Genomic DNA, 27,118 nt, shown 5'->3' on the forward strand with positions numbered 1-27,118 from the left:
TACAACCAGAATTCCTTCTACTTTAGTTAGATGTTTTCTTTACTTTTTCAAAAAAGAATTAAGAAAGCTCAATCTTTTTTTTTTTTTTTTTAAGAAAAAGATAAATAGTAAACCTTGGGAAAACAATGTATTTAAAATTAATGCCAACATTTTAAAAGAATTCCTTTAGAGCAAAAGCATAAGTTAATTCATTTTGTGTACTAATAAAGATTCAAATTTGAAAATTTTCTCAAGAAAACCTGAAATAACTTTATCTTGGTTGATCAAGCTTAAAATATTATAGTGTTCAAAGAAATACTGCCAAAATGTGCCCCATAAAGGACATTACCTCCAAGTCTTAAATGTAATACACAGAAGCGTTTTAAGAAATTAACTTAGACTTTCTACAGTTAAGGGAATTATGTGTCATTTATTGCAGAGTTCCTTTACAACCATTCAATAACTTCTGTAGCTCTGAACAATTATAATGATGTTTTGTTATTTGGCTAATTCTTATAGTTAAAAAAGACAGGTAGATCTGCGCTAAACAATTTAAAACATTAACAGTAAGACTCATCCAAAGATGGAGAAAGCTGTTTTTGGAGGCCTCTAGAACTGAACTGTCTAAGCATAAGTCAGGATGAATAGCAACACAGAGGAGGATTCAAGCTTCAGATTTAAGATTATACATTAAGATTCTGATAAAACACATACAAACAATCCCAAACCAAAACAAAATGAAAGCTGTTCAAAAGTAGTGTTAATTTTTAAGAGCTAAATCCTTCCAAGGTAACTACATGGAAAATGCTTCCCTAATAACTTTCAAGAATTGGTAAACTCTCAGTTATAGTTTAATTATAACTCTTCAAAAGGTCCAAAAGGATAGTGCCCATTTCCTCACTTGGAAAAACAAAACATATTAAAAAATCACCAGAAAACATCTTTTTACCTTATTAAAGTAGTCCAGCAGGAGCGGCCATCTAAGCAACGTAAGTAACAACTTATGGTTGTTTTCTTAAACTGTTTAATATCTTCTAATTCTTCTTCTCTCATATCTGGCCTCTGAGCTATAAACAGCTGCATCAGGTTAAACAGTTCTTCTACTGCCTAAAAAGGGCAAAGAAGCATTTTGGTGACCTTTTAACCCTACAACATTTTAGAACATTTCCTCTATTGTAGGCATTCTAAATTTCTTGGCTGGAAATTAGGTTATTCTTTCTTGGCAGGGGGGTGGGGGGGCGTGTGGAACAATTTACTACATCATGTCTAAAGGATCTTAATTAAGGTGTTTTTCAACAGGAAAAAGTAGTATGTAATTCAAGGATACCAGTAATTAAAATACTCTTCATTGCATTCATTTGACTGAACTCTTAAGTAAATGTTGAATGTCTTGAAAACGCCACTACTGGGGCGCCTGAGTGGCTCAGTCGGTTAAGCGTCCGACTTCGGCTCAGGTCATGATCTCGCGGTCCGTGAGTTCGAGCCCCGCGTCGGGCTCTGTGCTGACAGCTCAGAGCCTGGAGCCTGTTTCAGATTCTGTGTCTCCCTCTCTCTGACCCTCCCCCGTTCACGCTCTGTCTCTCTCTGTCTCAAAAATAAATAAACGTTGAAAAAAAATTAAAGAAAAAAAAGAAAACGCCACTACTCTCCACTCCCACCATCTCCCATTTAGCAAAAAACTTCTCATATTAGCAGTTTGTGGCCTCTAGGTTGACAGCTTGAAAAAAGGGTTCTTCACTCTTCTTCCAACCCCTTTTCCAGACTTAAACCCTCTTGATGTCATCTTGAGTTTACAACAGTGTTAAGAAGCAATAGTGTAACGGAATATCCAGGAATGACAGCTATACATGAAGGGGGGAGTTTTTAATATGAAACTTATAAACAGTCTGCAGAAATAAAGGTACCAGATTTAGACCGCATATATTTGTATTCTGATGGACTCCTTAACCATTTCATTCCCCTGAATGTAGTTAAGAAAAAAACACTAGGGAATACTACAGCTAAGATAAAAATATTGCATAGTTCACAACTTAGCACAGCATGTAGATCTTGATAATAAATATCTAAATAAATTAAAATAGCTAAGTTCAATTAGAGATACAATTTCAACATCAACCTAAGAATTATCCGTATTACTTACCAATGTTATAGTACTACAGCATTTTATACATATATTCAAGAAAACAAATACACAGTAAGTTCTTAAGAAAGAACAGTTAAAGTTAGACTATACATATTTCCATATTTTGTCACCACTTCCCACCAGGGGGACAAATTGGTTATTTCCAATCAATTTGAAGATACAGAAATAATTATCAATTTTACTCACTCCAGGGTATTGGCTGGCATGTGGTGTAAGATTCTTAAAGGCCCATTGGATGTTCTGGTGAGAAGCCAGTTGTCGTGTGAATGCAGGAGACTGTTCACAGCAGAGCCTCAGAATGCCGTAGTAGGCTGGCAGCATCCCACGGTTAAAAAGCACCACATCCTGATCATCATGGTCAGCAAGGATGTAATTGAAGGCAATGTTCTTGGTTACCACTGGGTTCTGAACAATAAGGCGGATATTCTCTGGACAGTCAGCACACACATTGTACCAAAATGAAAGCAAAGCCTGTTTATTGTGATTTGTAGCTATTGCTGGCTCAGAAAGTTTAGGCTGGAAAAGGTTCCACAAATCCATGAAATATGTGGAAAACATCAGCTTCTCAGTTTTGGAAATTAAACAGTAAGTCATAAAGCTAAAATAGGGCACTAGCTTTGTAGTGCCATGAACAGCAGCATCAACATAAAGTTTGGCTCTTGAGAGCAAACCAAGGAGCACGTTGTAGACCTGATGTAGGACTACTGTTGTGTCTGGACTGAGTGGAAGGTCACGGGTTGGGATGTGCAAAGACCTTGTTGACCGGAACATCTGGCGGAATGAATTGCTTGGTATAAGGGACACCAGAAGATAAGCTGCAGCTATAAAATGTAAAACAAAACTGTCAGATCCTTATAAGATATAAAACAGACTGAAGAGCAGTCATTAAACACAAAGCCACTCTTCTCTTTAAAAATCAAAATGATTAAAAATTAAGGGACATGAACATTTCTTAATATCGTTCTGCTCTACCACTGGCCCCAAAGAAAGATCCCAAGGAATGATGAAAACAGACGCCTTCCATTCTGTCATTGTTACTTTTAAAGTAGTGACAGTAACTGCATTAATAGAAACAGTTTTTAACCTTCTTGGTTAGCTTTCCCAAGATACAGAATTTTCCACTTATTTTATCGTTTCATTTCTTCTTAGGAAATAATATGGTTTACCAGGAATAATACAGCATTTGGAGCCAGAAGACCTAGCTAAGGCTGTCTGACATGGTCAGATCATTCGATGTTTTAGCATCTTACTTTTCTTCTTCTTTACAAAATGATGATAAATTATTTTGTAATGATTTACAGTTAACAGTAAAATGTAAAGTTACAAAAATAGAAGGAGACCTTCTATTTTAAAGTTCATTATAATGTAGAAGATTATATATGCCAATTATAGAACATTAACTTTGGAAAATCTTTAAAAGTCTTCTAGGCTAAATTTGTATTAAATTTTTTTTAATTTGTGTATAGTTGTCATACAATGTTATATTAGTCTCAGGTGTACAACATAGTAATTCAACTTCCCTTTATGTTAGGCTATGCTGCCCACAAGTGTAGCTACCATCTGTCACCACACAACACTACTACAGTATCACTGACTATGTTCCCTATGCTGTCTCTTTTATCCCCATGACTTATTCATTCCCTAACTGGACGCTTCTAGGCTGACTCTGAATGCAAAGAAAGCATCCCTCCTTCAGCATACCTGAAAAAGGTTATTAAGCATATAATTCTGAGAGGTAAGTAACTCATTAGTTGAGTCCCTCTGTAAAAAGTTACTATGTGCAAAGCACTGAGCAAGGTACTTTAAACATATTATTTTATTTAATCCTTACAATCATCCTGGAGGTAGGTGATGTTACATTGGAAAATCTGAATCTTGGAGAAGCAAAGACCAAGGTCACACAGATAAAGAGGTAGAGCTCAGATTTAGCCTTGGGAGATGATAAGGATGACAATGACAGTAATGATAATGGTCAAACAACAATAATCACAACAACAAGAACTGCTAACATTTCTTGAACATTTATACTATTTAACACCGTTATTTTATGTAGCAAGCACTACTTTTATTATCCTCACTTTCATTCGGACTTAGTAAGACTACACCCATATTACACATCTAGTGGCAGAGCTGGAATTCAAACCCAAATATACCCGATTCATGAGCTAATGCTCCTAAAAAGTCATCATAGAACCTCCTCACCTCAAGGACTCTAATGCCTTAGTTTAACTCTTTTCACTATGCCTACTAATTGTTTCCTACTATTCTACCTATAATTTGATAATTTCCAATGTTCTGTCAAAGCAAATAAAGTTAGTTTCTAAGATTAACTGTAACCTGTTTTAAAGATTTATTTCAAATTAAACTTTATGCACAACTTTGTGCACAATACTCCATCTCTACATATTTTTCCCTCTATACGTTGCTCTGGTTAGTCTGTTTTCAGTTAGGCTCAATTTGGCATGTGTTTCAAAAGTTAAAACTTGGCATTTAAGGGTCATTCTGTTCAATTTTTGTTTAAGCTGCTACTGAGACAATTTGTGATTAGCAAAAACTTACTTAGATTAAGTTATATATTTTTATCCCAATATTTTATTATGCAAAATTTTCAAACACAATGAAAGGTTTAAAAAACTTTACTAAAGACCCACTTAAGGGGTGCCTGGGTGGCTCGGTCGGTTAAGCATCCGACTTCGGCTCAGGTCATGATCTCACGGTCTGTGAGTTCGAGCCCCGCACCGGGGTCTGTGGTGACAGCTCAGAGCCTGGAGCCTATTTCAGATTCTGTGTCTCCCTCTCTCTCTGCCCCTCCCCTGTTCACGCTCTCTCTCTGTCTCAAAAATAAATAAACGTTAAAAAAAATAAAATAAAATAAAGACCCACTTAAATTCCACAATTAACATTTAGCTTTGCTTTATCATATACCAAACCATCTATTTATTTCTTGAAGAGCTATCTGCTTTTAAATAAAAAATAAGTTCTCCTTGGGAGAAATACACAGCTTTTAAATTATGTTTATCACTGACACAGTTAAGAAGGTCAATATGAAAGAACAGACCATTTTGTTAAAAACTGCCTTGCTATGACTGAAGAGTTCCTTTATTTAAGTTCTATGCTAGAGAGAACTTAGGACAAATCTACTTCCATTTCTATATGGCAACTCTTCAACTATTTTAAGACACTTATCATGCCTCCATTTTTCTTCTTTTCTCTAAACATTCTAAAGCATTCCTTAAAATTATTTTGTAAGATTTAATAGTATTTCTCTGTAGTTTTTCTTCTATACATGTTACTCTAATTCTTATTCTAAGGTTTATTGTTCTATGAAAACATTTTGGCTGTTTTTTCAAGTTACATTATCAAAAGCACTTTTTCACCACACAACACTATGTGTTTACTATAGTCTAAAACTATGTTACTATGTGTTTACTATAGTCTAAAACTATTACAATTTTTATTTTTTTAAAGTTTATTTATTTTGAGAGAGACAGAGACCGAGTGAGAGAGAGAAAATCCTAGTCCAAGTGGGGCTCAAACTCAACCTGTGCCAAAGTTGGACACTTAACAGACTGAGCCACCCAGGCACCCCTAAAACTATTATAATTTTTAAATGATTCATTATTAACAATTTATTTCCCAGCTGAACATCCAGTTTTTAATTTTTCACAATTATAACTAATGCTATTTAGGCATCCATACATTAGATGACTTACTTCTATTGGAATCCTTCAAATGATACTACTGAATTTAAAAAGGGCAAAGCATTTTGAAGTATCTTGATACATATTGCTAAATGGCCTTTCATACCGTAATGTTAACTTACTTCACTGCCGTGTATGAGAATACCATATCCTCAGTACTGTCATGAATGTTAGGAGTAACCATTTGTTTAAACAAAATTTTTTTTTTTGGTTTAGTGTAAGTTTTTTTTATTGCTTTATGATGAGAAGTCAGGACATGAATGCCACCAACATACATGTCAGCATTTACAAATAACCCATTACTATTGAGTTACATAAAGTGGCAGGAAAAATGAGCCTATGAGTACCAATGCCAATCCACATGTACCCACAAGTTTAAGATGTTTTCCCCAAGTAATCTTCTAATTTTACAATAAGTAGAACAGGAGTGCCAGGGTGGCTTAGTCGGGTAAGCTTCCAACTTTGGCTCAGGTCATTATCTCATGGTTCATGACTTTGGGCCCCACGTCGGGCTCTTTGCCAACAGCTCGGAACCTGGATTCAGCCTGCTTTGGATTCTGTGTCTCCTCTCTCTCTGCTCCTCCCCTGCTTATGCTTTCTCAAAAATAAACATTAAACAAAATTTTAGAGTAGGCAGAAAACACAGTTCCCATACACTCTTTTCCCCCTTTCTCCTATTATTAACATCTATTATTACTATGGTACATTTGTTGTAACTAAGGAACCACTACTTTCAACTAACCTCCATACTTTAGATTTTATTAGTTTTGCCTTAATGTTCTTTTATTTTGGATCTAGGATACATTACATTTAGTTATCACGAATCCTTAAGCTCCTCTTAACTGTGACAGTTTCTCAGGCTCTCCTCGCTTTTCGAAAACCTTGACAGTTTTGAGGATTACTGGGGTCAGGTATTTTTGAATAATGTCCCTCAAATGGAGTCTGTCTCTTGTTTATCACTATTAGACTCAACTTATGGGTTTTTGTAGGGAAGAACACACAGGTAAGGTGCCCTTTACACATTGTATTACATCAAGGATATCAAGGGTACATGCTATCAACATATATCATTGATGTTAACCTTAATCACCTGGCTGAGTTTATGTTTGTCAAATTTCTTCACTTAAAGTTAAACTAACAACCCACCCCCCCACCATCTACTCTTTGAAAGCAAGTCACCAAACTCATACTCAAGGGGTTGGGAGATTAAGCTCCACCTTCTTGAAGGATGTACATAAATTATTTAGGATTCTTCTGTATGGGAGATTTGTCTCCATTTATTTACTTAACTATTTATCAGTACGGATTCAGGGCTATTTATTTTACACTGCTGGTACAATCCAGTGATATGTTATTTATTTTTTTACCCAAATTGTTCCAGCTTTAGCCACTGGGAATTCTTTCAGGTTGGTCTTGTGTCCCTTTGATATACCCCCATTATTTTGTTTTTTTGAATACTTCTTTACTTTCTGGTCTTACAAGATGCTCCAGGCTCATCTTGCAGATTACCTGCCCCAGTCCTAGAATCAGCCATTTCTTCAAAGGGCTATTATTTGTTTTATCAGAGAATAGTGTTTAGAAACAGAGATCTGAGATCTGGGTATTTGATGTGCTTGTTGCTACTGCAATGTCACTGATTCTAGGCCTTTTCAGCAGACAGCTAGGAAATATGATTTTAAATTTAGTGATTAAAGAAATTTAAAAATACTATTCTGATTTTTGTTTCTTTGAATATTATCAAAAGAGGAAATATTCTATTTATTTACGAGCAATTTTCTAATCTCTGAAATATCTATTCTTCGTATTTGTCCACCTGTCTTCCAAGATCTTTGTTTGTTCCCTTCCAGCCTGTGTAAAGGATTTATCATTTAACTCCCATAACTTCAGTGAATATTTTCTCTCAGCTTGCTCTATGTCTTTATTACTACTTTACTCTTAGCCTTGAGGTCACTTTTAAAATAGGATTTTATGATCCTTTATTCTGTTCACTTAATGCTGATATCTTTTGTTGTCTATTAAGGAAACAAAAATGGTAGCGGTGGTTAGGTCACCCAAAACAGGACAGTTTCTTATCCTTAAGACACCAAAAACATTGCAGATATTTGCAAAACATGGTCATAGGTTTCCAAATACTAATGTAACTTTGGCCTTTAAGAACAGTATCTCCAAGAGCCTTTGCTCCATACAACAATGGGCATACTATAGTCACCTTAAAAAACAAACAAAAGCAAAACTTGGAACAAATGGTTCGATAAGTTCTGAATATGTGACTTACAAGTCCTGACTCTAGGATAATTGTGAGCCAAAAGAAACCGCTCGACCCAGTTTTCCATATTCTGCAGGACCCAGCTGTGTGCCAGTTTATTTCGGGGTGTCTGTACTGCCAACCAATCCAGACACTGAGAAGGATTGTATTCAATTACCTACAAATAAAATGATAAGAACGGAATATAAAACCAACTGATTGAACAGTTACTGTTTTACTTACTTTTGGTATATACCATTAAACACTTACAGCCAAGACAGACTTTTGAAAACTAGAGCCTAAAAGAAGTTTCACCCATGTTTTCCTCCATTTTTAAAGCTATGTCTATCATTCAGAAAAATCTGACATTAGTTTGCAAAATAAAATTAAAATAACCAAGGGCTCTAACACAGAACCAGGAAGAGAATTCAATGATTTTTACGTCTTGTTAAATTTATAAACTTAATTAACAATGCTTTTAATTCTATAAAGTTTCTCATCTTTATTTTTCTTATTGCTTGCCTCATCTATTACTGCTCATGAGAATGAAAAATAGTAACTGCACTGCTGGAGAGATTTTTTTCATGGGAAAAGGAAACCTAGGAATCTAGAGTTGGAAAACTATGGCTTTTGGGCCTTACCAGCTCATTATGTACTGTCTAGATGGTTTTATGCTAAAGTAGCAGTGGAGTGGTTGCAAGCGAGATCACAGGGTCCACAAAGCCTAAAATGTTTACTAACTGACCAGTTAGAGAAAAAGTTTGCTGACCCCTGGTCTAGAGAGTAGGTTTCCTCACGCTCACTAAAAAGAAATTCGGTGACCACAACAGCAACTCTGAAAGAGAGGAAGCTGTTGGTACTTCCTCTACCATTTCTGTCAACTGCTGAAAACACCTGGCTTGTATTTCTAAGATCCTATCACTTCACAGAATCCTTTTTGAGGGGAGGGAAATGAGCACCCTAGATTGGCTAAAGGCTTTTTTCTATGACTCTACAAGAAAGTCTTTAAAGACTTTCTTTAAAGTGAGTGGGAGACTAGACAAGAACTCTTTTTAACCCCAAACCTCCTAACTAAAGCCTTCTTCCCTGGCTTGTGACTTACTTAAACCATTTTGGATTACCTAAGAAGAATCTGGTACTTAAACTGCTAATGACTTCATTAGGAAAATAAAATTCTCAGAAAAAGAAATACTAAAATATCTACTGCAAGACTTACTTACCTCCCATATCCTCTGCAGAATGTAAGATGCAAAGGGAGGCATTCCTGGAGGTCCACCAGCAAACTCCATTAGCATAGTCAACAATTTGAAGAAAGGATTGGCTGCCTGTAAGACACATATATACCTGTGAATTTAAATGTATTTGAACCCTTCTGTTTCTGCAGAAAAGAAACACGTAAAACTCTTCTACACATCACATTTAAATCTGTGTGACAAGACCTCAGAACTCCTGCATATAAACTGAACTATCATAAAGCAGCAGGCTCAAACTGGGATACAAAGTCAATTGCAAGGGTACCACATGTAACAGAAAACACATATTCTTCTGGACGTCAATTTGGAAAAAAAGCAAATCAAAACTCATTATTGAGACAAGCTTGGTACCTGGAACAATTTAGGTTAAAAGTTTCGTGTAGCATCCCTTCATCACTAAGGTGTAATTTACATTAATATTTGACAAGTATGTATCACTAAAGTGGCTGTAACATTACCATTTTACAAAAATACTTTTATATACTACTATATTACTATATTTTCCACATCTTTTTTCATCTATGCCGAGTCCTGGTTGGTCTATTTTTTCCTTAAACACAATTATGATATATGCTTCAAATCAAACTTCAAAGGTTACTATCTAGGTGGCATTCTAGTATGTTAAACTTATATGTAAATTTATATTTAATTGGGAAAATTACATTTATGATAATAAAATACAAAGGGGTAATTCAGTGTATTCAGTTACACACTTAAAACTAAGTTGTGGTGGGGCACGTGGGTGGCTCAGTCATTTAAGTGTCTCTTGATTTTGGCTTAGGTCATGATCTCATGGTTTGTGAGTTTCAGCCCTGAAAAATCTCTCTCTCTCTCTCTCTCCCCCCAGTCCCCTGCTCGTGCTCTTTCTCTTAAAATAAATAAACATTTAGAACAAATAAATAAAACTAAGTTATGTTATGGGAGAAACCTTGATATTTTTTCAAGAACAATTAGAAAGGTTTATTTGAAAGCACTAGTAGTCTTAAAAACATGAATTAGCTAATGTGTACATACCTCAGGAGTCAACTTTGCTATTGATGTGAAAAGCATAGACACAATCTAAAACAGAAAAAGGAGGATTTCAGAACATTCTTCTAAAAATTACCAAAAAACTTTAAGACTGTATCTCAGCACTTACATGTTCTGCAAGTCGATTATTGTATCGACAGAGGCTGAAAATCAGATTACAAGTTTGTCTTATATTGATGCCATCACGAATATGTTGAAACAAGAAGGGGAATCCCTGTTAAAAGTAAAAGTTGTTCATTTAAGAACCATTATTATTTGTGCGATTATCAAATCCTCTAATATAGAAAGTATTACCTTTCCTCCTGTTAATGCTGCCATGTCAGTCTGTGATAATGTCAAATGCCTGAAAGGAAACATTAGTGGAAATAAGTTTTTCTTCCCTCTGGGCTACGTTACAGCTGTTTGCATCATGACATGCATCAAAACTGCCAATTCAATTACAACTGTACCAAACCACTAACACAAAATGACTTTGAACCTTCTGCTAGCTAAACTTACTTGCTAGACGTCTCTTAGACAATTTTTCAAGATACCAGAATTGTGGAAGCCCAAATCTACTTTATTTCACATTTAATTAACGCTATATTTTTGTGTATTATAAACACTAGAATGGGTCTTAGTTTTTTTTTTTTTACATGAGATCCTTTAAAACAAAATGAACTTATAAGAAATACTAAAGAGTTTTCAGTTACCAGTTTATAATTTCTGTAATAACTTATAGAACATTTCAGACACATAGGAAAACAGTAAGATAGTGGAAGTATCCCATTACTCAGCTTCAAATTACTAATTCATGACCAGGCTTGTTTCATTTGTACCTCTCACTCACTCAATACGGACTATTCTAAAGCAATTCCAGGTATTTTACCATTTAATCCAAAAACTTCAGTATATATTTCTAACAGAAAAATTTAAAAAACATCCATACTACCATTACTCACACTTAAAATAAATCCACAATTCTTTACTATCATACAATATCCAGTGTATGATTACCTCAAGTTTCTAAAAAAAATTTTAATATTTAATCTGTTTGAATCAAGATCCACATAAAGTCCTCTGTTCCAAGTGGTTCAAATGTCTTTTAAGTATCTTAGAGACTACTGGTTTCCCCTCCAATTTTATTTTTATCTTGCAATTTATGAATTGAAGAAAGTAGGTGGTTCGTCTTGAAGAATATCCCACATTTCCATTTTGTTCACTGTATCCTTGGGGTGTTGCTTTAACATGTTCCTCTGACGCCGTATTTCCTGTAAACTGGTAGTTTAGATCTAGAGACTTGATCATATCTGGGTTTGATCTTTTTAATCAAGCATGCTTTATAGGAGATGGTATTGACTTTCATCAGGAGGCACACAATGAAAGGCTGTCTTTTTGTAGCATTTTCAGTCAATGATGATCATTTCCTAGATCCATTACTTCATTCAGGTTGCAAAATACAGACATACTAATTCCAGCATTACTTGCTCATTTATTAGCTCAAATACCTCCAAGACAGCAAACTTCCTCTCATTTACCCATTGGTTGCCATGAGGGATAATTCTTGCTGATAAGATAAATGCTTGATATCATTCCTTTATTAATAAGTTTCCAAAATTATGATTTGGTTTCCTACTATACTCCAAAGGTTACAAGTATTTTGTTTGTTAATTTTTAGGCACCATTACAAACTCATGGATTTAAACATCTGTGATGCATTTTACATTTTTGTCCACTTGTAATTATTCTTATATTACTGATACTCGGGTTGTCCAATCTATAACCAGTAGAAATATCCTTAAATTGGTTGAGTCCTTTTAACATAAATAATCTCAGTAGTCTCTGATGGTCTCTGCTTTGCAAAACGGCCCATTTCTTTCTTGCCCAAGACCTGGAATTGGCCTTTTTTTTTTTTTTTTCAAGGAATCCTGATTTTTTTTACCACAGGAAATGATATCTGGAGACTATAATCCAGATGCCAGTGGCACACATGGATTCTGGGTTGGGCAAGATTTCTAAGCCCTTTCAGAAAATCGGGAGTATATAAAACATTTTTTGTTTGCTTAAGACAAAATACACCATAAACTCTACTGATCTTCCCAAATTCAAATTTAGTTTTAAAGAACTTATGTAAAAAACCTGCAATATTCTATCTCTACTTCTTCCTTCTTTTGCTGAAAATCTTCGTTTCGAATGACATTGACAATTACTATTTGCTTTATTCTATAATATACGTTTGTTTCAGAATAATAATCACAATTACATTATTAACAATATACTTAGTAAAACAGTTTAGGATAATTTTACAATTCTTTTTGTCCTTCATGTACAACTAGGAATTTACAGTTAATGTGCTCTAAAGTCATTTTAATGAATTCCTCTCCAATGACTATGCCACCAGGTCAATATATAGTTTATTTATTTCAGTCTGCTTTTGGTTTTTAGGGATTGCATTTTATTAATTCACTTATAATTATATAAAACATTTACATGATTACAAGTTAAATCTAAAAAAAAAACAACAACATATATTCATAGAAGTCAAGCTTTCATTTCTGTCCTTTCTAGTCTGTTTTCCCCTCCCCCAACCATAGGAAACTACTTTTTTTTTCTTAATTTAGACTTCAATTTTAAAAAATACAGTAAATTCTTGTTATTGTAGTACTTATGTTCTATAATGTGCTGCAAACATTGAATTAGTGATTATTTAATCATTGCTCATAAGGGAAATACAAGGTTGGCTCTTGTGAGCCTCTGGTCACAACATTTTCTTCAACCAATCAATACGTTACCTTGTTTTATGTGTGTTTCTATTTAAAGATACTTTATTTAATATATGTTGTTCACTCATTAGCAGTGAAGTCACAGCAAATAATACTATAACTGATACCTGAATGAAGCTTGTCTAATGTGCATTTTCTCTTCAAGGCACATTACGGACTTAATGGGCTTAGGAACACTAGATAGCACTTAGCATTATATATGGGGGCAATTTTAAATACCAAGCCACTAAAAAAGCACAAATGTGACGAACATGGCATAAACCATAAAAAAGATATTTGTTTACAACATGAGAAGTGAAACAGGAAGGCACAGTGTCATCATGTTTGACCTTGGCTAGAAAAATATGTGTCAGGTAACTCTAATTTTTTGCCACTCTGCACATGTACATCTGCAGCCCACAATAAATGACTGTGAAAGTGCCATGAGTACTTATTTTGGGATTGCAATAAATCCTAGCAAGTAGGCAGATTTGGAAACAGGAGATCCATAATGAGGAATAATGGAAATTGGATGTACATGCTCTCAATCTCTCTCTCCCCCACTCTCCCCTTTCTTAAAAAGTACCATACTATACACAGTTTTCTCCACCGTGCTTTTTTCACTTAGTAATATTTATCCTAAACACCTCTCCATGGTAGTACAGATAATTTCCCATGCTTTTTTTCTTCAGCAATAGAGTATTCTACTGAGTGGATGCCGGCTTTTGTCAACTAATCCCCTTTTGGTGGATATTTCCAGTCTTCTGCTGTTATAAACTAACTACTTCAATAAATATCACTGTACATACATCTTTCTGTATTTGGGGCACACATTTCTGGAAGTAGCATTGCTAGATCAAAGGATGAACGCACATATAATTTTGCTAAATATTTTACTGTATATTTCTTCAACGTATATTTCTAACATGACTCAGTGAAAGTAAGAGTTTCATACAAAAGATTGAAATACTTATGCCACAAGAGTTGATAAATAGTGGTGTTATTTAAAAGGAATTATGTAACAAAAGCTAGTAGTGGTAAAACAAGTATGTAGAAGGAATAAAATCAAACATGCTTTAAGCATTTTGAATGTTGAAACATTTCACCTTTCTGAGCGAGATTGTTCAACCAACAGAGCAACTAAAGCTATCATTTTTTCCAGGGCAGCCGGCCTGTACTTTTCTTCTGCCAGAGAGAGAATATCTTCTTCCTCCTCCTCTTCTTCCCCTTCTTCCTCTGATAATACTTCAACTTGAGGCTAGAACAGAACAAAATGTTAGAACTAATATGTCAATACTGAATTATCCAGAGAGAAAATAACTTGAATCTTTTACAAAACTACCCTATGTAAATGGTAGCAGGAGCATGTATTAAAGAACAACCACACAAAGGCCTAACCTTAACTTTTAAGAGTCTAAACAACATTCAGGACAACTTTAGACACAGCAGGCAGAACTGTAAAGAACAATGATTCTCAACACCGTGACTATTTACACCTCACCTACGGGGATAAATCTTTTAACAATTTCTTTTTTCTTACAGGCAAGTCCCTTGGAAGATAAATCAAGATCAACTTTTATATGAGTATGATAAAACCGCATTTCCTATTTAATAAAAATGCCAGTTACACAAATTAATAGTGTTCAGATAATCCAGATAGTAAGTCTTCCAAAGAGATATGCACTTGGGCTTTGAAATGCAAGAGGCTGAAGACATTTTATGATTTAAAAAGCAAAAGAAAAGCAGTCTGAACAGGTCACAATATAGGCAGGAATTAGGTAGTAAAAGCCCATATTCTGAGAAGCATTACTGTATAATGGTTTAACAGTTTAGCTCAGGAGTCTGACCAAAGATCAAAGCCCAATTCACTGTGGTCTAAAACAAGTTAACTTCTTTAAGCCTCAAGTTCCTGATCTGTAAAACGGAGGTAACAACAGTAAAAATAGGGCACAAGCCAATGTGGTCGTCACAGACAAGACAAAGTTCATATAATACTTTCATAATCATGAATAGACCAGCTACTTAAATTTTTGCAAGATTTTACAAACTCAATAGCAAAGGGCTTAAAAATATGGCCAGCAAAAATGTTCACTGAGATGACATACGTTTGATAGGACTCCAAAACAGGTGGTGGCCACTTTGCCTAAATATATTTGCTTTGTTCTAGGGCCTTGCCAATGAAATCATTATTTGATTATTTCTTCTCTTGCTACATTCATTAAAAATATCAACCAAACTCAGACCCTTAACATTATCTAATATCAGGGCCAGAAGAGACTTTAAAGGGTTCTAATGTCTAAGGACTTTCCATGATACAAACTTGAAAACATGGACCCCTAAATCCCCCAATATGAGAGAGAACTGCACTTACATTTTCAGGCCCTTTGGTTCCCATGTAAAAATGTACCATTGTAGATATGGCTTGCAGTGAAAGCAAAAACTGGCTCTAAAAATAAAAACATTGATTTAAAAATATAACATAAAAACAATGAAGTTTTAAATACTGAAAACAGGTACATAATCCCAGAAATAAATAAGATATAGCTTTACCTCTTCTTCACCCATTTTGGCAAATTCATAAAGGAAGGCAAAGTATTCTGTAAGATGTTTACTGTGAGGTTTTACACCATGTTCCATAATTAATAACAGAGTTCTCACAAATCTAGTGACACACGAACGACCACCAATATCTTCCACTGAGGCATCCATATCATCTGACCTGAAAATATAATTTAATATCTCAGAGACAGTATGAAGTCTGGGGACAGATATTCTGGAAGGAGAGATGTTTTTAAAAACCCAAATTTATCTTTCATCTTTGCAATAGACTGCAATACGAATTATAATAATTTAAGTAGGTGGATTCTAATTATTGTGTCTGGCTAACTCAATCATGAAGTTACTTGTAGACAATTTTGAAGATCAAAAATAAAAGTTTTCTCTCCTTGATCGGTATCATTACAGATTATTTTTAAATAGAAGAATCAAAATGTTTCTGTGGATATTTAAAAATACTCTGTAGGTGTATAATTAAAAAGCTTAAAAATACAATGTTCAAAAGGCACTTCTTACCCATCCTCCATTCCTGGTTGTAGATAAAGATGAGCATGCACAGGCCTAAGTCTCTGAATCACATGGATACACAAACGCTGAAACATCTATAAACGAAAAGTTGTAACAATCTAAGAGCCAACTTTATCAGGTAATAGAGACACTAAAAAATTAACATGATTCAAAACTCTCTGCCAACCATTTCTTTTCCCCACAGATTATCTTTTGACATTCTAAAGCTCTTCTGACATCTCACCTGGACTAAAAATATAAGGTAAAGGTAGCTTAAAAATAATTACTTTTGTAATAAATGAAAAAACAACAATAAACTATACATTTCAGTAATAGAAAATACACACAAAAAACCCACAAAGCTTCATAAAAACCTCTTGATTAATGGAGATATACAGAACAGAAAACTTAGCATCCATCTCTTTAAAAGAGTGGAATAGGGAAGGATAGCTGCTTATCAGAGGTCAATGACTAAGGGAAGGAAATGTGATTTAAGTTTATCTAAAAGAAACATGGATTAAAAAGGGTTGGGATTCTCTAAATAAAATATACAAATAGCCACTAAGCACATGAAAAGATGTTCACTATCATTAAGTATTAGGGAAATGCAAACCAAAACCACAATGACATACTAACTACTTCACACACATTAGGAGAGCTAAAATCAAAAAGACAGTAACAAATGCTGAAGAAGATAGTGAAAAAAAGACATCTCACAGATTGCTGGTGGGAACATAAACTGGTGCAGACACCATGGAAATTTTTGGTCGTTCCTAAAATATTAAACCTAGAGCGACCATATGACCCAGGAATTCCACTCCTAGGTAGATACCCAAAATAACTGAAAATATACGTCCACACAAATATTTGTACACAAATGTTCAGAGCAGCATTATTCAAAATAGCCAAGTGAAAACATCCCAAATGTTCATCAACTGCTGAATGGATAAACAATATTTAGTATATCCATTCAATGGAATACAATTTGGCAAAAAAGTACAGATACATGCTACAACATGGATAAACCTTGAAAACACTGCTAAATCAGTGACAATCATAAAAGACCACAAAATGTGTGACTCCAATTATCATTAAATAAGCAAATCCATATCATTAAGTAGGCAAATTCATAGATAAGGGGCTGTCATTAGTGGCTGAAAAGAAGCAACAGGATAAAATGGGGAGTGACTTAATAGGTATGGAGTTTCTCTTAGCAGGATTATAAAAATTAGATGATGGGTGCATAAGTCTGGGGATAGAACTACTGTATTTTACACTTTGAAAGGTTTTGATAAATTTTATGGTGTAAAAATTGTTTGTCAGTAATAAGGGAAAAGTGGCATTTTCAGATTAAATTTTCGGTTCTGTGTCATAAGTGAATATAAAATATTTACTTTTTTTTTGTCTAATTTTCCCAAAGATTTAAGGAGACACAAGTTGTTTCATGTGACAGTTCAAAATCTTTCACAGAAATGTAATATACTATTCATTTAATTTTTAAGGCCATTACAACACTCTACCATGGTTAGAATATCTAAGGTTCTGAAAAAGAATCAGTACAACTCAGAAAGCAGCCACAGTAGGATCTGAGAGAACAGGGAGTTAAAGCTATCTTCCTACAACCAGGAAATGTGAATGATTTTAATCACTTGGTTGGAAAGATAGTTGATTTGCTAAAAGAAGCTGATGAAACAACAGCAAAATTATTTTTTTTGATAAGAGGTCAATCTTTTCAAACTACTTTTCAATGCTGGGTTAAAATACATTCACAGGCAAATTTAGAATTATTAGTTTGAAGGCTACCTCTTTTTCAAACACTCTTTTTCTTACCTGTCTCACAATTTGATTAGGGCACTTAATTAGTATCTGCATTGGCCACCAGTCATCATCAGCCATACGGTCCAAAAACCACTGTAGAAAAATAGTGTGATATAAACATTCAACCAATACTTGTTAAATATAGGATTTAAAAAAAAAAAAATCACATAAGGATTTTACTTCTAGTCAATGTTTCGATTAGTTTAAGTTCTTACCAAAACAGATTCTTTAACTGTTACAAAGTCAAAAACTCTAAAATGCCAAAAGTCACAATCAGGGTCCTCTAACTACAGAATTTCATGAATGCCATCTACATCACAGTGTACAACCTGCATCATGGCAACCTACAGCCCTTAACATAATAAAATGGAATACTATTTTCCTTTTGTTTCTCACAGATGTCAGACTGCAGTTATCTTTTGTTCCTATTAATAACATGATGTATTGATTCGTTTTTTTGTTTAAAAAGAAATTATGTTCCCTTGATAACAAAAACACTTCTTTATGCTAAGACAATTCTCAATGATTTCCAGATATCTCTTAATCACTTAACTCCTGTAATACTGAATTTTACTGTGTGCATATATATACACAATTACTGACAAGTGTAGACAATTTTAATTACACACACACACACACACACGTATGTATATACGTGTGTGTGTGTGTGTGTGTGTGTGTGTGTGTAGTGGCAACACTATATATGAAAACATGAAAGGGGTGGAGAATAGAGGAACTTGTTAACTAACACCAGGAGGATACAATCAGTCAAAACAAGCATGTAGAGAATTCTGCAGATCAAATGACAAAGTAGCAAAGAGAAAAAAAAAGTTATTAACTGCTACAGATGAAAGTTGATTTATGAGACAAAAGCAAAATGTAGCCTTTGTTTAAATACTACTTCAAACAAGCAAACTGAGAGAAGAAAAACATTAAAAAAAATTTTTAATGTTTGTTTATTTGGGGGTGGGGGTAGATAGGGAGACAGAGGATCTGAAGCAGGCTCTGCACTGACAGCAGACAGCCAGATATGGGCCTCGAACTCATGAACTGAGATCATGACCTGAGCCAAAGTTGGATGCTTAGACCACTGGGCCGAGCCAGGTGGCCCCAAAAAATGTTAAAAAAAATTTTTTTTAATGTTTATTTTTGACAGGGAGAGGGAGAGGGAGAGGGAGAGGGAGAGGGAGAGGGAGAGGGAGAGGGAGAGGGAGAAGGAAAGAGAGAGAGAGAGAGAGAGAGACCGAGCACAAGTGGGGGAGGGGCAGAGAAAGAGGGAGACAGGATCCAAAGCAGGCTCCAGGCTCTAAGCTATTAGCAAAAGAGTCCGATGTGGGGCTCAAATTCACAGACAGCGAGATCATGACCTGAGCCTAAGTCCGCACTCAACCGACTGAGCCACCCAGGCACTGCGAAATCATGTTTTAGACAACTAGAGAAAAGTGAACACAAAATGAGTATTGGATGATGCTGAGGAACCACTTCTAATTTTACTAGGAGTATGGAATCATGGTTATATATATTTTTTAAAGTTCTCATCAGAGATACATACTCAGTACTCATGGATGTGTATGATATGCTATCTGGGTTTGCTTTAAGATACCTCAAAACAGACACGAGGAAGAGATGAAAACAAAATAATATTACTATTTGTTGAAACTGGGTGATAGGTACCCAAGAGTTCATTATCTTTCTACTTTTGTGCTCGTTTTGAAATGCTCATTACAAAGTTTTAAAAAATTATGGCTTTGTATTTGTATTCTACAACAATCAGATTCTCTAATTCCACTGCTTCAAGGCATAATCAGATGAACTTATACATAAGAAAAATATCTTTAGGGCACCTGGGTGGCTAGTTGGTTGTCTGACTTCAGTTCAGGTCATGATCTTGCAGTCTGTGGGTTCGAGCCCCACGTCGGGCTCTGTGCTGACAGCTCAGAGCCTGGAGCCTTCTTCTGATCCTGTGTCTCCCTCTCTCTCTGACCCTCTCCTGCTAATGCTGTCCCTCCCTCTCTCTCTCTCAAAAATAAACAATTAAAAAAAGAAAAGAAAAAAAGAAAAAAAGTCTTCAACTAATTTCATCTATTGTACACTATGCTGCTATCTCCCACCTCAGGAAAATTTTAAGACTTGCATTCCTAGAAAGGCTTATATCACTTTGGGAACCAATCAAGAAATGATAAAATAACAGTAAGATGCCAATATGGTTAAGTGATCATTACTTGTGAGCAGATTATCCTTAAGGATATATTGTTACAGGGATACATTAGACCACAATATAGAAGATAAAATTGGACATAAACTGATATACTAGGATATATGCATTTTTATCTTGGAGGGGGAAGGAAGATTTTGTTGTCAACTATTGTTTTATAATATTCAAAATTAGTTAAGAAATATCTGGTATCAGTCTTCTGAATTTTCTGTATTTTTAATTCTAATACATGGGGGGAGAGGCACCCAAGGATTTTTAAATACCTTAACAATCAATTATTTAATCAGTGTAATGGATAGGACACATAAATGACAACTTTCTCAGTTGTTGAGTAATTTTAGGAACAATTTACATTGGGATCCCTATTATAAAATACAATAATTTTGCTGTAGCATCTAAGAAGAAAAGTAAATAAAAAAGTGCACATTAAATTATGCATTGTTTGTTGAATTATTCTCACCTCGCAAGCTGCTTGACTATTATTAAATTGTTTGGTCAGGAGTTCAATCCACTGAAGCATTGTGGGCTAAAAAAGAAAAAGAAAGAAGTCACTTAAGGCATCTACTTCTGAGCTAAAGATCATGAAAACCAGAAGTTATCTGATAAATGACACAAAAATCTATGAAACACAACACATACCTTTTCTTTTGAATGTATAAACGTCTCTAGGACAAAGGAAGTGCTTAACTGTAAGAAAAGATTAAGCAAAAAATATTTAATTATCTTAAAGTAGTCAATTTTGAAAAACTATCTAAGGCTTATAGATTACCTTTGCTGTCATTAGGGAAACAGCTTTAGGATCTGGTAATGTACTGGGAATACAACTACATAACTGCCACATAAACCTAGAATTAAAAAAAAGTTAAGTTACATTTCTTACAGAAGAAGATTTGTTTTAAATGTGTAACAAAAATCTATTACTAAATTTACAAAACTTACCCAAAATATGTATGTTCGAAAATGTTTTTGTCTTGAAGAAACTGCATGTTATCATGCCAAATCCACTGAAGTAAAAGAAAATGTTAACATTACATATCAGAAAGCATTTGCTTCATTACATTTTACTAGTATTTTTATTAGACAAAAAAAGATTTGCTCTAAAAGAAACAAAAAAAGCAAAAAATACAGGCACTTAAAATTCATGTTGATTTTTTTCTGGGTATACAAGAATATGAAAATGGCTACTAAACTGGCTCCAATGTTATCATTCTGTATCTGGCTACCTCAAGCAATTAGTTTTTTAAAAATGCAATTATACAGACTGTGAAAGGAAGAGCTCTGAAATATCATTTGTCTCAAGAGCGAATATATAAATGAATAAAATTATGTCCTGTTTTGATAAAAACAGGTTATGAGAAAGGTTTATGTTCGAAAACTGGCAAAATAAAAACAATTCAGGTTGGCTGACTTAAGAGGTGATTTCCTGGCTTATTCTGTAACAATTATGAAAAATAATTATTTCTGACATGAGCCTTTAGAGTAACTTCTCTGCTCACTTTAGTTTTTGTGTTCCTTTAACTCTGTGAATACCCTAAACATGCTCTGAGTTGTTGTTAGTTCCATAAAGTTATTTTTATCTGGAACATATTTATGTTGATTACTGACATTACTGCCTGTGTTGATCCTTCCTAAAGATTTTCAACTACCTCTACTTGCTTCCCAGCCCACTACTCTAGTCTAGAACCAGCTCTTAGAATTATGTATTAGGGCTCCTGCTCCACATTGATGCAGACCTAGGCACTGAATGGTTTGCTTCAGAGTTCTTGGTACTCTAGCATTTCTATGCACACAGCTTTCTAGAAAGCTGTAGCTTCAAGAAAACTTTGGCAGCATTCGACCAATGCTTTTTCACAGCAATGGAGCTCCATTCCCAGCTTTCAACTTCTAGCCATGAGCTTGGCTCTAGATCCTCTGTCATAATTTTTGTCCCCTTTACCCCAAAAGAGCTAAAGGGGACCCTAGAGCCTGGTAGTCCTGTTTTTCCACCAGACTCAGTGCTTTTATATCTGTTCCATTTCTGTCCTACAGAAATATTCACCCTATTTTTTGACAATCCTTTTTATGTTTTAACAATACAACATATGTGGAGCAATCTGGGTGTGTCTAAGTGTGAAATTACTTCACTACGATGATCACATTTTTCCCAGGTATTTTCTATATCCCATTCAATTTCATCTTGGCTCACATTTCCTTGAACTTACTAATCATCACAGTCTCAGAGATCATCTTTCAGCTCCTAAAACATGCCAATAAACTCTTTCTTTCCTAAGGGAATTTGTACATAATCTACTCTTTGCTTGGAGTAATCTTCACATGATTAACTCTTTGCTACCTTTCAAGTCTCAGCTTAAGGCTAATCTGAAGCATTTCCTAATCACTTCCCCCAGCAATTCAAATCAACTACTCTTTCTGGGCATTTTGTTTTATCCATAATAGTCATTATATAATGTTTGTTTACTTAATAAATTTTATAGCTCTAAATTTTCAATTTACTCTTTGGGAAAGTCTGCTACTAGCTATATTTTAACTGTACAAATTTAAAAGATCAGATTCTAGTTTTTACCTAAAATCTATGTTAATATTAAGTAACAGTATTATCATATTTTAATATTTTCAGTAAAATGTATATGCAAACAAACTCATTTTAAATTAATAAGCTAAAGCAATGCCAGGAAAAAAGGGTTGGCTTAGATGTGCAATCAAGAATATTTTGATGTAGTTTGATTTATTTTTCTTGTTTTGGTAGAGCAAAAGGATGGATTTCCTTTTGTCACCACATAAATCAGTGGTTCTCAAAGAATGGTTGAGAGAGCTGTGGAGTACCTGTGACCATTTTAGGGTATATGTAAGATCTACACCATTTTTTTAGTAATATGATGATGCTATATGCCTTTCTTAAGCTCTCATTCTTTTTTGAGCATAGAATGAAGTTTCCCAGAGGCTAAATGATGAATGAGATCACAACAGAGCAAATGCAAAAAGCTATTATGAGACTCTAGCTGTCAACTATTAAATCAGATATTAAAAAGATTTGCCAACATGTAATACAGGGTTTTGTTCTGAAAAATATTTTTTTAATAAAATGTTACTTATATTAGGATGTCACAAGTTTATTTTTGATATTTTTAAATAAATTAATGTAAATTTTAAAAATTGTTTTAATTTCTAATATAGTAAGTATTGACAGATATAACCACCACATTAAAACTAATATTTTAAAAAACTTTCAGGTTCTCAATATTTAAAAGAAAAAAATTTTTTTTAATTAGTTTTATTTCTGAGAGGCAGAGAGACAGAGCATGTGTGGGGGAGGGGCAGAGAGAGAGGGAAACACAGAATTGACTCAGGCTCCAGGCTCTGAGCTGTCAGCACAGAGCCCGAAGCGGGGCCGAACTCTGGAACCGTGAGATCATGATCTGAGATGAAGTCGGACCCAACTGAACCACCTAGGTGCCCCAGGTTCTCAATATTTTTTAAGAATATATAAGTTCTGAGAATAGGAAGTTTCAGAACCACTGATGTAAACAAAATACATCTTTTTTTAAAAAATGTTTCATTTTCAGGCTCAGGTCATGATCTCACAGTTTGTGGAGTTTGAACCCTGCGTTGGGTTCTGCACTGAAAGCTCAGAGCCTGGAGTCCGTTTTGAATTCTGTGTCTCCCTCTCTCCTTGCCCCTGCCCCGCTCATGCTCTCTTTCCTTCAAAAACAAACAAATGTTAAACAAAAATGTTAAAGGTTTCATTTTTATTTTTGAGAGACAGAAAGAGAGAGAGAAGCAAGTGAGGGAGGAACAGAGAGAGGGAGACACAGAATCCAAAGCAAGCTCCAGGCTCTGAGCTGTCAGCACAGAGCCTGATGTGGGGCTCAAACTCACGAACTGTGAAATCATGACCTGAGACGAAGTTGGATGCTTAACTGACTGAGCCACCCAGATGCCCCAACAAAATACATCTTTAAGGTTTCAGTTAAAATTTCATTTTACTTCACAAGTGGGCTGGGTTGTCATTAAATACTGTTGGGTCCTTATCTAGAATAAGAAATCTAATGAAGCACTTAATTTTGCTGGTAAATCCAATTCAAAGGTTTAAAAGATGTGGATGTTCTTGTGTTTTTATCAGTAATATTATAGGTAGGCAAGACACCTGTTAAGATTATTTGTTTGGGGGAAAAAATTCCATTTGGTTTCAAGACATGACCGCAACAGCGCAAATATTAACCAATTAAATAGTAAAAGCTGAACTGTTTAGATGGAAGATTACATTTTTACCAGGTATACCTTTTTGAAGATTTATATTTTGTACTTTCGGCTGAGTTTATTACATTGACACAACACACACAGAGTTGTGAATGTATTTTATAACTCTTAAGGCGTTAAAGTAACACTACCACTTATTACATTATAAAACAAAGAAAACCTCAATACTACAATCAAGACACATTTTAAAGCATTTGATAGTATTTTAAGTGCATTTCAAATATATGGTACATTTATATGTAACATGAAGCAAAGAAGGAACGAACACCAATCACCCAATCCATTACCACACATACAAGTTACTTATGAGGTTGCCCCAATTCCATCAACTATTTTACCTGTCTTATTCTTATTTTTCTTTAATATTACTAATTATTTCCACTCACTTTAATCTCATTCACTTCACATGCATCTGTCATATATCAGTATTACCAAGACTATCTATAAACACTGTTAAGGTCCATCCCAGATTACAAATCCTAACATTGCCATAGCCTGCTCTTGGAGTTCTATTACTTGCATAAATTCTTGACATGCTTGTAAACTGCTGTTTAAGTTAAATTAACTATACCTCTAGTAACTCTGACGAAACATCAAATTTGAATTCTTTGCCATTTTCTTCCTCTGGTTCCATGCGTTTGTAAAACAGCATATAAGCACTATGTGTCTTTAAGGGGCCAAAAAAAAAAAAAGATGAAAAAATAAGTATATTTTCAATTTGACCAAGTTTAACTATAAAATTAGATAACATGGAAGAAAGAAAACTATGTAAAATGATATATGCAAAGAAATGATTACCTTTTCAAAGGAGAAATCCATAAATTTATCTGTAACAGAATCATAGGTCTTGGTCTGTTTAAAAAAATAAAAGTTTTGCTACTTTAAAAGACAATATTTCAGCTTATATTTATCTCAGTTGTATTTATATATAAAATGTTTCATAAATACCGATTTTATTCTTTATAGTAACTTTGTAAATAGTGTTCAAATAGTACTACATCATAAAAATCCTTGACAAAAGTTTTTGGCTAAAAGTATAGTCGACCTTTGAATAACACAGGCTTGAACTGCACAGGTCCACTTAAAGGCAGATTTTTTTTTTTCCAATAAATACAGTACACTACTGGAAATTTATTTTTCTTATGATTTTCTTCATATCATTTTCTTTTCTCTAGCTTTATTGTAATACAGTATTCCTATCAAAATAACACCAGCATTCTTCAGAGCTAGAACAAATAATCCTAAAATCTGTATGGAACCAGAAAGATACCAAATAGCCAAAGCAACCTTGAAAAAGAAAACCGAAGCAGGAGGCATCACAATCCCGGACTTCAAGCTGTATTACAAAGCTGTAATCATGGGGGCCCTGGGTGGCTCAGTCGGTTAAGTGTCTGACTTCAGCTCAGGTCATGATCTCACAGTTCGTGGGTTCAAGCCCTGTGTCGGGCTCTGTGCTAACGGATCAGAGCCTGGAGCCTGCTTCGATTCTGTGTCTCCCTCTCTCTCTGCCCCTCCTCTGCTCACACTCTCTCTCTCTCAAAAATAAGTAAACATAAGAAATAAAAATAAAACATAAAAAACAAAGCTGTAATCATCAAGACAGTATGGTACTGGCCTAAGAACAGACACTCAGATCAATGGAACAGAATAGAGAACCCAGAAATGGACCCACAAACATATGGCCAACTAATCTTTGACAAACCAGGAAAGAATATCCAATGGAATAAAGACAGTAAAGACAGTCTCTTCAGCAAGTGGTGCTGGGAAAACTGGACAGTGACATGCAGAAAAATGAACCTGGACCACTTTCTTACACCATACACAAAAATAAACTCACAGTGGAATGAAAGACCTAAATGTAAGACAGGAAGCCATCAAAATCCTCGAGGAGAAAGCAGGCAAAAACCTCTTTGATCTTGGCTGCAGCAACTTCCTACTCAATACGTCTCCAGAGGCAAGGGAAACAAAAGCATAAATGAACTTTCGGGACCTCATTAAATAAAAAGCTTCCCCACAGCGAAGGAAACAATCAGCAAAAGAAAAAGGCAACTGACAGAATGGGAGAAGATATTTGCAAACGATGTATCAAATAAAGGGTTGGCTAGTATCCAAAATCTATAAAGAATTTACCAAACTCAGCACCCAAAAAACAAATAATCCAGTGAAGAAATGGGCAAAAGACATGAAGACATTTCTCCAAAGAAGACATCCACATGGCCAACTGACACATGAAAAAATGCTCAACATCACTCATCATCAGAGAAATACAAATCAAAACCACAATGAGATACCACCTCCCACCTGTCAGAAAGGCTAATAACATTAACAACTCAGGCAACAACAGATGTTGGTGAGGATGCTGAGAGAGAGGATCTCTTCTGCACTGCTGATGGGAATGCAAACTGGTGCAGCCACTCTGGAAAACAGCATGGAAGTCCCTCAAAAAATTAAAAACAGAATTACCCTACATCCTAGCAATTGCACTACTAGGTATTTATCCAAGGGATACAGGTACGCTGTTTCAAAGGGGCACATGCACCCCAATATTTATAGCAGTACTATCAATAGCTAAAGTATGAAAGAGTCCAAATGTCCATCAATAGATGAATGGATAAAGAAGAGGTAGTATGTATGCATATATGTATAATGGAGTATTACTCGGCAATCAAAAAGA

The 27,118-nt window shown here is 34.7% G+C and overlaps 1 protein-coding gene across 3 annotated transcripts in view; it reads right to left on the reverse strand.

Annotated features, from left to right (window-relative positions):
• Positions 1–27,118, reverse strand: part of USP34 (ubiquitin specific peptidase 34) — a 249,085-nt gene that overhangs the window by 18,919 nt on the left and 203,048 nt on the right. For all 3 annotated transcript variants that reach the window (XM_042981450.1, XM_042981449.1, XM_042981451.1), the window contains 18 exons: positions 25,243–25,296; positions 25,016–25,111; positions 21,127–21,191; positions 20,957–21,032; positions 20,827–20,874; positions 20,648–20,713; positions 17,985–18,065; positions 16,164–16,249; positions 15,642–15,810; positions 15,463–15,537; positions 14,198–14,349; positions 10,645–10,693; positions 10,460–10,564; positions 10,336–10,380; positions 9,289–9,393; positions 8,099–8,246; positions 2,309–2,943; positions 929–1,086 (listed from right to left, as the gene is read on the reverse strand). In XM_042981450.1, the coding sequence (XP_042837384.1) occupies positions 929–1,086; positions 2,309–2,943; positions 8,099–8,246; positions 9,289–9,393; positions 10,336–10,380; positions 10,460–10,564; positions 10,645–10,693; positions 14,198–14,349; positions 15,463–15,537; positions 15,642–15,810; positions 16,164–16,249; positions 17,985–18,065; positions 20,648–20,713; positions 20,827–20,874; positions 20,957–21,032; positions 21,127–21,191; positions 25,016–25,111; positions 25,243–25,296 (2,213 nt within the window). The remainder of the gene's footprint in view (positions 1–928; positions 1,087–2,308; positions 2,944–8,098; positions 8,247–9,288; positions 9,394–10,335; positions 10,381–10,459; positions 10,565–10,644; positions 10,694–14,197; positions 14,350–15,462; positions 15,538–15,641; positions 15,811–16,163; positions 16,250–17,984; positions 18,066–20,647; positions 20,714–20,826; positions 20,875–20,956; positions 21,033–21,126; positions 21,192–25,015; positions 25,112–25,242; positions 25,297–27,118) is intronic.

The sequence above is a fragment of the Panthera tigris genome, chromosome A3, assembly GCF_018350195.1.
Source record: "Panthera tigris isolate Pti1 chromosome A3, P.tigris_Pti1_mat1.1, whole genome shotgun sequence".
NCBI lineage: Eukaryota > Metazoa > Chordata > Mammalia > Carnivora > Felidae > Panthera > Panthera tigris.